General features: G+C 50.5%; 1 protein-coding gene and 1 pseudogene across 5 annotated transcripts in view; one reads left to right on the top strand and one right to left on the bottom strand.

The window, feature by feature from the left end:
• The window catches only part of CNGB1 (cyclic nucleotide gated channel subunit beta 1), a 92,012-nt gene that overhangs the window by 59,935 nt on the left and 16,436 nt on the right, over positions 1-15,641 (bottom strand). For 3 of the 4 annotated variants that reach the window (XM_032284045.1, XM_032284042.1, XM_032284043.1), the window contains 2 exons: positions 10,133-10,292; positions 9,108-9,194 (listed from right to left, as the gene is read on the bottom strand). In XM_032284045.1, the coding sequence (XP_032139936.1) occupies positions 9,108-9,194; positions 10,133-10,292 (247 nt within the window). Of the gene's footprint in view, positions 1-9,107; positions 9,195-10,132; positions 10,293-14,711; positions 15,144-15,641 lie in introns of those variants that run through there. The other variant, XM_032284044.1, reaches the window with a different exon arrangement.
• Positions 1,159-2,558, top strand: LOC116555465 (annotated as a pseudogene). The gene has a single exon (XR_004270542.1). The product of XR_004270542.1 is annotated as a fructose-bisphosphate aldolase A pseudogene (transcript).

A 15,641-nucleotide genomic window follows, 5' to 3' on the forward strand; every position in this document is an offset into this window, starting at 1 on the left:
TCCTGACTTTTTTTTTTTTTTTTTTTTTTTTGTATTTTTAGTAGAGATCTTGCTATACCAGACTGGTCTCAAACTCCTGGGCTCAAGTGATCCTCCCACCTCAGTCTCCCAAAGTGCTAGGATTATAGATGTGAGCTGCCACGCCCGGCCCAGTCTCACCACTTCTATTCAATGTAGTGTAAGAAATCCTGGCTAGAGCAATTAGGCAAGAGGAAGAAATAAAAGCCATCCAAATTGGAAAGGAAGAAATTAAATTGTTCCTCTTTGCAGATAACTTGATCTTACATATAAAAAACCGTAAAGATTCCACCAAAAAAATGTTAGAACTGATAAACCAATTCAGTAAAGTTGCAGGATATAAATCAAATAGAAAATCCAGTAACATTTCAATATGCTAACAACGAACTATCTGAAAAAGAAATAAAACAACCACATTTATAATAGCTATAAAATAAAATGCTTAGGAATAAATTTAATCAAGAAGGTGAAAGATCTATATGCTGAAAACTATAAAATATTGATGAAAGAAACTGAAGAAGTTGGCTGGGTATGGCTTATGCCTGTAATCTCAGCGTTTTGGGAGGATCGCTTGAGCTCAGGAGTCCGAGACCAGCTTGAACAACGTGGTGAAACCTCATCTCTATAAGGCACTAAAACTAGTTGGATGTGGTGGCATGTGTCTGTAATCCCAGCTACTTGGAAGGCTGAGGTGGGAGGATTGCTTGAGCCTGGGAGGTTGAAACTCCAGTGAGCTGTGATCGCACCACTGCACTCCAGCCTGAGCAACACAGCAGGACCCTATCTCAAAAAAAAACAAAAAACAAAAAAAAACCCACTCAAATGGATTGAAGACTACTTAAATGTAAAATCTGAAACTATAAAACCACTAGAAGAAAATACAGAGGAAAAGCTCTATGACGTTGATCTAAGCAATGATTTTTTAAAATATGAATTCAAAGCACAGGCAACAAAACCAAAAATAGACAAAATGGGATTACATCAAACTAAAAAGCTCCTGCACAGCCACGGAAACAATCAACAGAGTAAAGAGACAACCTACAAAATGGGAGAAAATATTTGCAAACTGTAAGTTGAACAAGGGGTTCATATCCAAATTACATAAGGAACTCAAACAACCCAATTGTAAGAAAAAAAAAAACCTGATTAGCTCGCCAGCCCGCCGTCCTCTCCGCCAGATCCCGCACACTCGCCCCTCTCCTGTACCAGGAACTTGCTACCACCAGCACCATGCCCTACCAATATCCAGCGCTAACCCCGGAGCAGAAGAAGGAGCTGTCTGACATCGCTCACCACATCGTGGCCCCGGGCAAGGGCATCCTGGCTGCAGATGAGTCCACTGGGAGCACTGCCAAGCAGCTGCAGTCCATTGGCACTGAGAACACCGAGGAGAACCGGTGCTTCTACCGTCAGCTGCTGCTGACAGCTGATGACCAGGTGAACCCCTGCATCGGGGGCGTCATCCTCTTCCACGAGACACTCTACCAGAAGGCGGATGATGGGCGTCCCTTCCCCCAAGTTATCAAATCCAAGGGCGGTGTTGTGGGCATCAAGGTAGACAAGGGCATGGTCCCCCTGGCAGGGACAAATGGTGAGACCACCACCCAAGGGCTGGATGGGCTGTCTGAGTGCTGTGCCCAGTACAAGAAGGATGGCGCTGACTTCGCCAAGTGGCGTTGTGTGCTGAAGATTGGGGAGCACACCCCCTCAGCCCTCGCCATCATGGAAAATGCCAACGTCCTGGCCCGTTATGCCAGCATCTGTCAGCAGAATGGCATTGTGCCCATCGTGGAGCCTGAAATCCTCCCTGATGGAGACCATGACTTGAAGCGCTGTCAGTATGTGACCGAGAAGGTGCTGGCTGCTGTCTACAAGGCTCTGAGTGACCACCACATCTACCTGGAAGGCACCTTGCTGAACCCCAACATGGTTACCCCAGGCCACGCCTGCACTCAGAAGTTTTCTCACGAGGAGATTGCCATGGCAACTGTCACAGCACTTCGCCACACAGTTCCCCCCACTGTCCCTGGGATCACCTTCCTTTCTGGAGGCCAGAGTGAGGAGGAGGCATCCATCAACCTCAACGCCATCAACAAGTGCCCCCTGCTGAAGCCCTGGGCCCTGACCTTCTCCTATGGCCGAGCCCTGCAAGCCTCTGCCCTGAAGGCCTGGGGTGGGAAGAAGGAAAACAAGAAGGCGGCGCAGGAGGAGTACATCAAGCGCGCCCTGGCCAACAGCCTCGCCTGTCAAGGAAAGTACACCCCAAGCGGTCAGGCTGGGGCTGCTGCTAGCGACTCCCTCTTCATCTCTAACCATGCCTACTAAGCGGAGGTGTTCCCAGGCTGCCCCCAACACTCCAGGCCCCGCCCCCTCCCACACTGTTGAAGTGGGGGCCTCCTGCTCCGGGGCTTCAAACTGGCTTGCCCACGCTCTTGCCTCCCTTGTGACAGTCATGTGTGGTGTCGTCTGAATGCTAACTCCATCGCCCTTTCCAGCACACTGCCAATAAACAGCTATTTAAGGGGGGAAAAAAAAAAAAACCTGATTAAAAAAATGGGCAAGAATCTGAATAGACACTTCCTGCTGTCTCAAAAGATGACATACAAATGGCCAACAGGTATATGAAAAGATGCCTAACATCACTAATCATCAGAGAAATACAAATCAAAGCCACAGTGAAATATCAGATTCTCACCTGTTAGAATGGCTACTATGAAAAAGACAAGATAGGCCAGGCGTGGTGTAATCCTGTAATCCAAGCACTTTGAAGGCAGAGGCGGGTGGATCATGAGGTCAGGAGTTCAAGATCAGCCTGGCCAACATGGTGAAACCCAGTCTCTACTAAAAATACAAAAATTAGCCAGGCAGGGTGGCACGTGCCTGTAATCCCAGCTACTTGGGAGGCTGAGGCAGGAGAATCACTTGAACTCAAGTGGAGATTGCAGTGAGCTGAGATCATGCCACTGCACTCCAGCTGGGATGACATAGTAAGACTCTGTCCCCTGTCCACCCTCCCCCCACAAAAAAAGACAAGATAGCAAGTGTTGCTGAGGATGCAAGGGAAAGGGAACACTTATACACTGTTGGTGGGAATGTAAATTAGTGCAACCATTATGGAAAAGAGTACAGAAATTCCTCAAAAATTTAAAAATGGAACTACCATGTGATTCAGCAATCCCTCTGTTGGGTACAGATCCAAGCAAAATGAAAACACTATGTTGAAGAGATGTCTACACTCCCATCATTGCATTAACTTTTTTTTTTTTCCGAGACAAGAGTCTCGCTCTGTCACCTAGGCTAGAGCGCAATGGTGCGATCTCCACTCACTGCAACCTCCGCATCCCAGGTTCAAGTGATTCTCCTGCCTCAGCCTCTGGAGTGGCTGGGATGACAAGCCCACGATACCACACCCAGCTAATTTTTGTATTTGTAGTAGAGACAGGGTTTTACCACGTTGGCCACGCTGGTCTCGAGCTCCTGACCTCAGTTGATCCACCTGCCTCAGCCTCCCAAAGTGCTGGGATTACAGGCATGAGCCATCACACCTGGCCAGCATTATTTATAATAACCAATATATATAAATAACCTATATATCTATCAACAGATGAGTGGATCAAGGAAATGTTCTAGATATACACAATAGAATTCAGCCTTTCGGTGGCTCACGCCTGTAATCCCAGCACTTTGGGAGGCTGAGGCGGGTGGATCACGAGGTCAAGAGATCGAGACCATCCTGGTCAACATGGTGAAACCCTGTCTCTACTAAAAATACAAAAAATTAGCTGGGCATGGTGGTGCATGCCTGTCATCCCAGCTACTCGGGAGGCTGAGGCAGGAGAATTGCCTGAACCCAGGAGGCGGAGGTTGCGGTGAGCCAAGATGGCACCATTGCACTCCAGCCTGGGTAACAGGAGCAAAACTCCCCCACCACAGAGAAAACAAGAAAAAAAGAATTCAACCTTTAAGTTGAAGGCAATTTTGTCATTTGTGAATCTTGAGGACATTATGTTAGGTGAAATAAGCTAAACAAAGAAAGACACATACCATATGATCTCACTTATATGTGGAGTGTAAAAAAGTTGAACTTGCAGAGGGAGAGAATAGAATGGTAGTTACCAGGTCGGGGAGGGGTGGGGTTGGGGAAATATTGGTTGAAGGGTACAAAGGTTCAGTTAGATAGGAAGCTTAAATTTGAGAGCTCTGCTATACAGCATGTGACTCTAGTTAACAGCAATATATTGTATTTGTAAAAATTGCTAAGAGTAGATCTGAACTGTTCTCACCATAAAAAATGGTGAGCATATGAGGAAATGCATAGGTTAATTAGCTCTATTTAGCCATTCCATAATATATATGTATTTCAAAATAACAATAAATATACACAAAAATATATATGATTTTTGTCAATTGAAAAAATAATTAGGCCAGGCACGGTGGCTCACACCTATAATCCTAGCACTTTGGAAGGCCAAGGTGGGCAAAGCACCTGAGGTCAGGAGTTCAAGACCAGCCTGGCCAACATGGCAAAACCCTGCATCTACTAAAAATACAAAAATTAGCCAGGCGTAGTGGCTCATGCCTGTAATCCCAGCTACTTGGGAGGCTGAGGCAGGAAAAGCACTTGAACCCAGAAGGCAGAGATTGCAGTGAGCCAAGACCATGCCACTGTACTCCAGCCTGGGTGACAGAGCGAGACTCTGTCTTTATGAAAAAAAAAAAAAAAAAAAAAAAAAAACAAGAAAAGAAAAAATAATTAACTTTTTAAAAAAGCCTAGGAAAAAAAACCCAAATTCCACATAACCCTGACAGATTGAAACTGTTACTGCTCACATGCCAGCTGATAAAACAAACAGAGGCTCAGAGAGGTTTGATGGCGGATCCATGGTCACACCGCCTGTGCAAGGTGAGCCTGGATAAGACACGGCATCCCTGACCCCAACGCCACGTGCTTCATGCTCTGTTTCACTGCCTGCCTCTGAGTATTTTGGAGACTGTGCCTTCTACACTAAGAAGACGTCAGCCTTTCTCAAATGGGTTAAAGACATGTCTCCGGCAGCAAGGGGATGACTGGATGACTTTCCTGAAATAGATATGGGGCCCGTCTCAGCTCTCTGCCTACAGCACAAAGGCTCAGAAAATGAACTGCCCACAGGCCCAGCCACGGGCTTCTTGGAGTCCTGCTTATTCCAGTATCAGATCAGAAGCCACTGTTGGCCTTGGGCAAGTCACCTCGAAGCCCTTGGGCTGCCTCTGTCTGCTCATCTGTCAAATGGGTAGGATTTGCCCAGCCTGGGCAGCCTCACCTATTTAAGTAAGATCAGAAGGGCCAATGAGAATCTCATAAAAAAAAAAAAGTCAAAAAAAGACTGCCAGGTGTTGTTCTGGTGATTCTTCTGTATTCTTCCTCACTAAACATTGGGAGAAGCTTTCTTTGTCTGTAATACCAAGAATCCCTGCTCTGTACTTAGTGGCAGGGCCCCGTCTCTAAATCTCAGTTCTCTCATCTGTGAAATGGGATAAGAGAATGATAGAATCTGCCATTCAGGCTGCCTTAGCAGTGTGTGGCCCAGAAAAAAATCGCAAGTCAAATGGCAGCCATTATTAGTGTTCCTGTCACTATTATTGTTAATCCCAGAGGAGGCAGTGATCTGCAGGGTTATGAAATCACCCACGTGGATTGAGGAACATTTTGCACAAACATCCCCAGCTATCAAAACACGTAAACAGCCCAGCGGTGGCGCTGTCAGCATTGCCAGGGGCTGTCTGGGGGCCATATACCAAAGCCACATTGCCCCCGTTTGACAGGGTGCTCAGTGCCTGCCAAGGCACCCTCTTATGCAGCCCAGAAGCAACAGGCCGTCAACTTCCAGAAAGTTCCCAAGTCTCAGGGATTTCCAAGCAGAAGAACAGACAGATTGGCTGAGGTGGGTTTCCTGGAGGCCTGCCTGGCTTTCCAAGTTTAAGATCCAGGGAGCAGCAGTGGCAGCCAGCTCTCAAAGGCTTAGCGGTCCACCTCTCCTCCCTTGAGCCACCCCGCAGCCTGTACCCCCACGTTAAGGTCCTCACTGTCACCTCCAGCAAACTCTCCACCTGAAATCCCAGCCCCAAAAGAAGGAAGGAGGGGAGCCTCAGGGAGAGGCAGCCACCTACTTGGGTCTCCCGGTAAGTGCCAGTCAGGATACCCACGAGCAGGGGTTCAGCTGGGGGCTGTGACGTTCATCCCAAGCCCGAGTCGATGCATGTACATGGAGAACTGGGAGAGCACCGGCCCAGCCACAAGCCCAGCTCCCAAGCCAGGGTGGCCCCAGTGGCAGAGGAGCCACCAACCCTTCCTGCTTCTAATCGGATTGAGGGGATGTGCAAGGAACTGCAGAAGCGCCCCCAGGGAGGCCAGGCGGGACCAAAAGGCCGAAGTTGCTAGGGAAGGCTGAGCTGTTGCCTGCAGAGACCAGGTTGCTAGGCGACCATCTGCCCGCTACCGGGACCCTTGCGTCATCAGTAACCTGTGCCTCTGCAAAGATGCCCAAGAGCATCCTTCCCCAGTCAGTGACAGCCCAGCTCTGCTTGCCCTGGGCCTCACTCCCTCTGGCCCTGGTGCTGTGACCACCCACTCGATCACTCGCTTGTCCCTTCCTGGGCCTGGAGCCCAAAAGTTCCCAGAGTTGAAAACTCTGGGTGAACATTTGTATAAAGACGTACATGCCTGCAGCATCTGCAGGGAACTCCGGATCCATGTGCATGTGTGCAAGGCTGTCGTGTGGATGTGTGCACATGTGTACGTGTACTCGTGTGCACACACGTATGAACATGTATGAGTGTGCTGCCTGTGCTTGTGCATATATGCAGGATGTGTGTGGGTATAAGTGTGTGCATGCCTGTACATGCTGTGTGCATAACCCAGCATGTATGTCAGTGTGCTGGTGCATACATGTATAGTGAAGCTATGCATGTGTGTGCCCGTGTGTACTGCATTCTGAGGACATGTGTATAGTTAGTGCACATGTGCGCATGCCTATATGTGAGCATAGTTGGTCACTGGCCTTGAAAGTGTGTCTCGGCTCCAGAGCACTGGCAAATACAGGGTTTTTCTGGCCTGGGTGTTAGGTGTACAGGTTCAGCAAGGGAGCCACTCACAGCTATGCTCTCCACACAGAGGCAGGGAGAGGGCAGAGGGCAGACAACCTGCTCTAACGAAACCAGCAGCAGCTAAGTTCCTCACCTCACAGGGACTGCATGGAGGCCCACAAGGCAGAATTAGGACAAGTCGGAAAGGGACAGAAGCTATAGGGAAGCAGGCTTAGTTTTGGTATAAGAAATAATTTCACAAGTCAGAGAGGCATATGGATGAAATGGACAGTCTTTGAGAGGTTGTGAACTCTCCGTCACTGGAGGTAAGCAAGCAGAGGCTGTGTGGCCTCCGGTAAAACATGGAAAGAGTCTATGTGAACTGAGTAAGTCTATGTGAACTATGGACTAAAAGCAGATGCCACTGAACAGGCTTCCAGCTCTGAAATCCCGTTTAACTTTTTCCTGACTGGAACGAAAAGAGATCCTCTTAGGGGACAAGAACATCAGTGGCCACTGATGGGGCACTTACCCCAGGCCTGGCCCTGATGACCCCTCTGCAGGAGACTTTTGCTATCCCCCATTTTACAGACGTGGAGGCAGAAGCTCCGAGTGGGTACACCACTTGCCCCAGTCATTTCACTAACTGAAGCAAAGTGGCATTGGCATTTCTGAGGCCCAAACCTGTGCTCCTAATACTCATGGTGCCATCCTGTCTCAGGCCATGGCCAGAGGGACAGGTCAGGGAGAAGGGGTGCAGGCCACAAGGTACCAAGGTGGGCAGAGAGACAGGGACATAATGCCAGGGGACTGGAGCACGAACAGAGTAACTTACTACCACTTGATCCACCATAACAGCCTCCTCACTGTTCTCCCTGCCTCAATCTTTCTCCAACACAGCTGCCAGATCATGCCACTCTCCTGCTCAAGAACCTTCAATGGCTCCCTATTGCCTTTGGGGAAACAAGTTCAAGGCTTTACAACCTGCTTTTGAGGCAGTACTTCCTTTTTTTTCTTCTTCTTCTTCTTTTTAAGTAGAGATAGGGTTTTGCTATAGTGGCTAGGCTGGTCTCGATCTCTTGGTTTCAAGTGATCCAACTGCCCGGCCTCCCAGAGTGCTGGGATTACAGATGTGAGCCACCATGCCCAGTTGACCTTCTTGAAACACTAACTTGTCTTCTGGGCCCCACACTCTTCTTGTCTCCTCCCTGCTCACTGGCTCCTCCTTCTCGGTCCTTCTTGCTTCATCTCCCCAGCGTCTGGTCTTGCCCATGAGCCTCCCTCCATCCACACTCACTCCCTGAGCATCTTGAGCCCTACAGTTTTCAGTGCCACCTACATGCCCAGAATCCCAATGTCACATCTCCAGCGCCACCTCTCCCTGGCCTAACTCCAGGCACAGGTGTGTCCAGCTGCCTGCTGTTCATCCCTCTGTTACCCGATCTCGTTTTTAACTTTGATTTTAACTCAACTCTTCTGTGTGTTTAATGTTGAAATCTATGGATACGGGTGGACGACCAACCGTTCCTGGGCAGTAGAGCAGAACCCAAGACATTCCCAGAAGTCATCAAAGGCAACCACGGCGGAGGCATATGGCAGGGAGTCAGCCTTGGGTTTGTGAATAACGGGGGAGAATTGGGAGCCCACTGTGTATGTCCATTCATACATCCATTCATGCAGTCAACTAACATTTATTTGGTGCCTACTGTGTACCAGGCACTGTTCTAGGCTCTGGGGACATGGCAGTGAAAGCCACAGAGAAAAGTTCCAGCCCTCTTGGAGGCTGCATTGTAATGTGTGTGTCTGTAGAAGGAGGTGGAGTGGCGGGTAATATGATTCCCAGGTCATTATGAGCACAACAGGGGGACCCCAGCTTCTCCCAGCCTCTCTGGTCAAAGCCCAGCCTCGAACAGCACAGAACAACAGAAAGGAGCTCCCTTGAGCAGTAGAGAGTGCCCAGACCCCAGGAGTTCAGCCAACCTCAGCCCCAGGGCCATCCCCAGCCAGGTGGGGAAATCACTTACTCAGTCACCTCCTCCTGCTCCTCCTCCTCCTCCTCCTCTTCCTCTTCCTCCTCATCTTCTTTCTCCTCTTCAATCCGGGACAGCTCCCTGAGTTGGGGTTAGAGGCAGGAGGTGAGCCCACGTGACGCTGCCCCCCAGTCTACCTGCTGCCCCATTTTCCGTAGGATGTCCCATGACTCCCGAGTTCAGACCTGGACCCTCCAACCAAGGCTCAACCTGGGGAGCCCCAGCTGAGCAACCCTCTCCTCTGCATGAGGGGACTGTCCCAGCCACTGTGCTAGTGGTGACTGTAGGTCAGCCTCTGATCCTCTCTGGGCCTCAGTTTCCCCATCTTAGCTATGTAGGTTATGGTCTTCAGAACATGACCTCCCACTGTCACCGAGCATCTCTAGTAGGAAGAAAGATTGCGACATCCCTGTGGAAGGGGATTTGCAAATCACAACCACAATTCCACATTCCCATGACCACTGACCCAGCAATTCAATTCCCCTCTACAACTCTCCTGCGGATATACTCACACATGTGCAAAGACATGCATATAAAAGTGCCTGTTTTGGAAGGTACTTTTGTATGCGGGGAGCCTGTTGCAGGATTGTTCATGATAACAAAATTTTGGAAACAACCTAAATGTCCATCAAGAGTGAACAGGTTTAATAAATTATGGTACAGCCATACGATGGCATACTATGCAGCATTGAAAAATGAAGATGCTCTCTATATCCTGAATGTGAAAAGACCTCAATGTATATTGTTGAATGAATATAGCAAGGTACAAGTAGGTACATGTGATGTGCTACCTTCTGTACAAAACAAAAAGAAAAAATCGGGGGGAGATGCGAGCTTGCATATGCCCAGACCATCTCTGGAGTGGCACATAGGAACCTGGTAGCTGTGTACCCGTGGGAGAGGGATGGGTATAAGGCAGGGGGAAGCAGGCTTGGTTCCTGCCCTGTGCCTTTGTATAGCTTTGAGATAAGGGGCTGCATGCTTTAACTAATTTTTTAGGATCTTCTCAGACTCCCCACCTGGGCATCTTCTCCACGGCTTTGTTCTCTTCTTCAGAAGCTGGAACCCCCTCTGTACTCTGCAGGCTGGTACTGACATCCTGGCAGGCACCCTCCCAGTGCGTTTCAACCTCCTCTAGGACTAGGTCAGGCTCCACTTGCCCTCCAGGAAGGATGCTGACTGCAGGGAACAGAGGAAGAGCTGTTTGTGGGAGGTGCAGGAGTGTGGGCTTGGGCCTCCAAGTCCCAGGGAGCCCACGGGGAGCCCACGGGGAGCCCACGGGGGCCAGCAGTGCATCAGTGCTTGGTTGTGCAGTGGGGAAATGGCACTTTCCATTTGCAGCAGGACCAGATCAGTGTTCAGGTGATGGGTTGAACCCTGTGCTCATTCACTGTCTCCATTATTTTCCCCCCTTTCCTCTTGAGACAGAGCTTTGATGATGGCTGAGCCTATTTGTTTCTCGCTAGGGCCTCCTTAAAGATTTGTGGGCCGGGTGCAGTGGTTCACGCAGTAATCCCAGCACTTTGGGAGGCTGAGGTGGGCAGATCACCTGAGGTCAGGAGATCTGGTCTCAACATCCTGGCCAACAGGGTAAAACCCCATCTCTACTAAAAATACAAAAATTCGCTGGGTGTGGTGGCGTGTGCTTGTAGTCCCAGCTACTTGGGAGGCTGAGGCAGGAGAATCGCTTGAACCAGGGAGTCAGAGGTTGCAGTGAGCTGAGATCACGTCACTGCACTCCAGCCTGGTGACAGAGCGAGACTCCATCTCCAAAAAAAAAAAAAAAAAAAAAAAAGATTTGTGCAGAGGCAGAAACAATGCTTCACAGCATCACAGGGAGGATGCCAAAAGGCCCAGGTTCGGGTCCACCTGGCCGCATCCAGGTACAGTTGCCCGGATTGTCCTGAGGGAAGCAGAGTCCTTGACAACAAAAACACCCTGGGCCTGTGAGCTTGGCAGATGCTCAAAGGGAGTGCGGGGGCTACTCGTCAGAAACAGCCTACCCCCAGGCAGGTGTCAGGGACAAAGGACAATGCTCGGATACCAGGTGTCCCCAAAAAGCTCCAGGGATCTTGGTGGCCCTCAGCCAAACATGAATTAGTAATAGTGACTGTTGTCGAGATGGGGTCTTGCTCTGTCGCTCAGGCTGGAATGCATTGGTGCAATCATGGCTCCCTGCAGCCTCTACCTCCTGGGCTTAAGCAATCCTCCTGCCTCATCCTTCTGAGTAACTGGGACTATAGGCATGTGCCACCATCCCCAGGTGGTAGCAACGGTGACTTTAAATGGAAGCTGGCCTCAGGTCTTATCCTGAGACTTTGGCTGTTATTATTCATGATGTTGCATAACACAATAATAGTAACAGCAGCTGCATTCTCTAGCACTTACTATGTGCCAGGCCCTGCGCTGAGTGATTTACATGGAATAACTGGATTAGTCCCCACATCAACTTTTCAAGCTTATAATTAGCATCCCCATTTTATTTTCCCTCTTTTATATTTTACTCCCCATTTTAGATGAGCATACTGAGACACAGATAAACACCTCCTTTTATGGGGTGCTTCCCACGTGCCGGGCATGGAGCTCCCCACTTCTAGGTACAGATATTATCCCTGTCTCACAGATGAGGTGCTGCCTGCCCTCTAGGGGAGCCCCAAGCGCATCCCCATCCCGAGCTAGCTGTTTCCATGGTGGCTTCTGGCTCCTCTGGCCCTGCAAACATCCCTGGGGTTTGGCCAGGGAGGCTCCTCCAAGTGTGACCCTGAATCCGGTGGTGGGGTGCATCATCCATGTCAGTCTGTGCTGCTGTCCAGCAGTGGTACAGTGTCTCCACTCTGGGCAGCCCCTTGGGGTACAAGTCCCTGCCCAGACGTAGCAGGGAACATCCAGGGAACAGAATGTCTTGCCTGTCAGCACGTGGGCTTTCACAGAAGCCCCAAAGGGCAGGAACAGTACTCTCCCCTTTTAAGAGAGCCAGCTCAGAGAGGCCACACAGGAAGGTGAGGCAGAGCCAGGTCTCCTGACCCCTGTTCTCCCAGGACACCGTCCCCAGTGATAAATGTGCCCATGAGCACCTCACCGGCGTCAGCGGCCGTCCTTAAGAATTGATGTTGCCCTGGCTTCCACACTTGCTTTCCCTTCCGTTAACCTTTTCTTTTTAGGTCATGTTTTGTGATTGGGCGTTTTACAAGCATTTCCTCTTTTTTTTTTAGACAGATTCCCGCTTCAACACCCAGGCTGGAGTGCAGTGGCACCCAAGACAATCTCAGCTCACTGCACCCTCTGTCTCCTAGGTTCAAGCGATTCTCCTGCCTCAGCCTCCCAAGTACAGTAGCTGGGATCACAGGTGCATGCCACCACACTCAGCTAAATTTTGTATTTTTAGTAGAAACAGGGTTTCACCATATTGGCCAGGCTGATCTAACTCCTGACCTCGTGATCCACCCACCTTAGCCTCCCAAAGTGCTGGGATTACAGGAGTGAGCCACCATGCCCAGCCTCATTTCCTCTTCTCATCTCTGCAGCGGGCCTGCAAGGCATGTCCTATACTGTTCCCATTTTACAGCTAAAAGTTCTGCAGCTCTGAGAGGAGGACAGTGCCCAAGGTCACTGACCTGGAAGGGGAGGGATGGGGTATGCTGCCACACAGCCCCCAGGGCAGGCCCCCAGGAGGCTGGTACAGGAGCTGCTGGCCCACCCCTGGAGCTCCAAGCGCTCCTCTCTGCAGGTGTCTGATTCATAGCTTGCCCAGCTTCTCCACGGCCCTACCCAGGTGCTCAGGAGCTATGGGTGCTCCAGTTCCCATGGAAACTGCCACTCCACCCTAGCATGCCACCTCCTGGTCAATTGCCTCTCTGCCCTCAGGGCTATCAAATGAGGTTCTGACCCCGGCCAGTGAAGTCAGCAGCCTCATGTGGGAAGGAGCCCCCGCTTCCGGGATCAGCAGGCAGGAGCCTGGGCACATGGGTTCCAGGCTAAGGCCCCCACCTGGACCCCTGGGCCTCTGTCAAAGCCTGAGCCCTAACTCCAAATCTCCATCCTTTCTGGTAGGCCTGGATCCTGATACCTCCTTCCCTGCCTCTCCCTGGTCCAGGCTCACATCTCCCCCCACCTGGCCCAAAGCACTAACCTCTCGCTGGGTGTTTCTCAAAGTATGGTCCCATCCTCTCCCCCACCGTCGGAATCCTCTGAAGAGGCAGGTACTTCTCAAAAAAGCAGATTCTTCCATAACCATTGCTTGGTTGTCAAAAAAAAAAAAAAGAAAAAAGATTCCCAGCTTCCCGTACGCTTGAATCAGAAAGTCTGGGGTAGGACATTCTTCATAGTTGGCCCCAGGTGCTTTGGAGGGGGCCCTACTTTGCTTTCCCTGTCTCCAATGCTTGCTCAGCCCGAGTCATCTTCTGGAGTCACTCCCCTGCTCAATCACCTTCAATGGCTCCCCATTGCCTATAGCCTAGTCTCCTAAAGTCAGGCCCCAGCTGGTCTAGTTTTATCTTCTACATTAAGGACGCTGGGCTCCAGATGAGCCGAAGTCCCCCCACTGTCTGTATACTACACTTCATTAGCTCTACTGGGATCGCCCCACCTCATTGCCAGTTTGCGACCTCAGGGATCTCAAACAAAGGCCTGCCCAGCCAGGGCAATGATGTATACCAATGAAGGGGCAGGTGCCACCTTTCTGCAGGTGCCAGCAGCTGCTCAGACTATCCTCAAAGCACAGTGTGGGCTTATTACAGCCCCAGGTCTACCCAGTTTCTGAGAGAAGCCAGATCTTTTCATGTAAAGCTACCTGATTTTTAAATGTTGGCAACCAATTCTAATTTCTAAAATCACTCCATGGCCCAAAGACACGTGCGGGCTAGATGGAAGCCAGGACCCCCGGCTCAGGAACCCTGGCTAATTTCTCCTCTTCGGCAACCCAATACCCCAAGCCAAGGCCTATTCAGTCCGCCCATGTTTAAAACTGAAACCCTTCTTTTAGCTTTATCCTAAGCAATAATATCATGCAATCACAGGTTTGATGTGCTCATTTACACTCTTTTAATGTTAACAAAAATATTTGCTGCTGCTTAGTGGTGTCCCCAAGCCTTGGAAGGAGAGAGCATGGCCAGGCCTAGGGAGAAACCTCTCTGGGAAGCACTATCCTGTCGAGGTACTGACTGTGCCAGGTACCACACTGGGGGCTGTGCACGCATCCTCTCAGAGACGCTCAATACTGAGTCCTCCATCTATGGGGCTTTTCTTTTTTCATTAATTAAAAAAAGGGTTTTTTAGGCTGGGCACAGTGGCTCACACCTGTAATCCCGGCACTTTGGGAGGCCGAGGCAGGTGGATCACCTGAGGTCAGGAGTTCGAGACCAGGGTGGCCAACATAGTGAAACCCTGTCTCTACTAAAAATACAAAAAATTAGCTGGGCACAGTGGTGTGCACCTGTAGGCCCAGCTACTCAGGAGGCTGAGGCAGGAGAATCACTTGAACTCGGGAGGCAGAGGTTGCAGTGAGCCAAGATCGTGTCACGGTACTCCAGCCTGGGCTACAAGAGTGAAACGCCACCTCAAAAAAAAAAAAAAGGTTTTTTTAGACACAGGGTCTCACTGTGTTGCCCACAGTGGTCTCGAACTTCTGGGCTCAAGCAATCCTCCTGCGTCAGCCTCCCAAAGTGCTGGGATTACAGGCGTGAGCCACCACACCCAGCTATGGGGCTTTCCCACAGCCCTCTGGGGGTAGTCCTCCTGCTATCTAGCCTAAATCTCAAAGGCTTCCTATGGCTGGCCTTCTCCTTGTTCTGGTCTGGGAGGCTCTGGGTCTGGTGCAAGTGAGTTGTCTGGCTCCCCTTGTTCTGCCTGGGAGTGTGTGGAGAGGGAGGGGTTCGCTGTTGAAATAGGGTGGGGTGTCAGTGGCCACCTCCCCCCCGAAGGTCTTCTCTTCAGGACATCCTTCTTTCCTTCCTTCCATCCATCCATGTGTCCATCTGAGCTCTCCCAGATTCCCTTCTCCCTTGTTTCAGAGGCCTCCAGCTCCCATCACCCCTGAAACAAAGGAGAAGACAGGGTGGGTGGCTGGGTGGACAGGCGGAGGGAATGAGTGAGTGGATGAGTGAATGGATGGGGAGGGTAGGGGACACATATCCCCCAGCCCCTCAGAGTCTCCCCGTGAACTGGGACGTGAGTGGAATAGTGTCTCCCAAAAAGATAATTCCACGTCCTAACCCCATTACCTGTGAATGTGACCTTATTTGGAAATAGCTTATTTGCGGGTGTGATTAAGTTAAGAATCTCAAAGTGAGATCATCCCGGATTTAGGATGGGCCCTAAATCCAATGACTGATGTCCTTATAAAAGAACCGAGAGGGAGTGCTTGGCACACACAGACATGGAGGTAAAGGCTGTGTAGAGATGGAGGCAGAGACTGGAGGACGGCCAGAAGCCAAGGACCGCAAGTGGCCACCAGGAGCAAGGAGAGGGGCACAGGCGTGTCTTGCTCAGAGCCCCAGGAGGAGCCAACCTGCCACGGCCTCGATCCTGGAC

Source organism: Sapajus apella, unplaced genomic scaffold (assembly GCF_009761245.1).
Source record: "Sapajus apella isolate SASKATOON/1434 unplaced genomic scaffold, GSC_monkey_1.0 scaffold15, whole genome shotgun sequence".
In the NCBI taxonomy this organism is placed as follows: domain Eukaryota; kingdom Metazoa; phylum Chordata; class Mammalia; order Primates; family Cebidae; genus Sapajus; species Sapajus apella.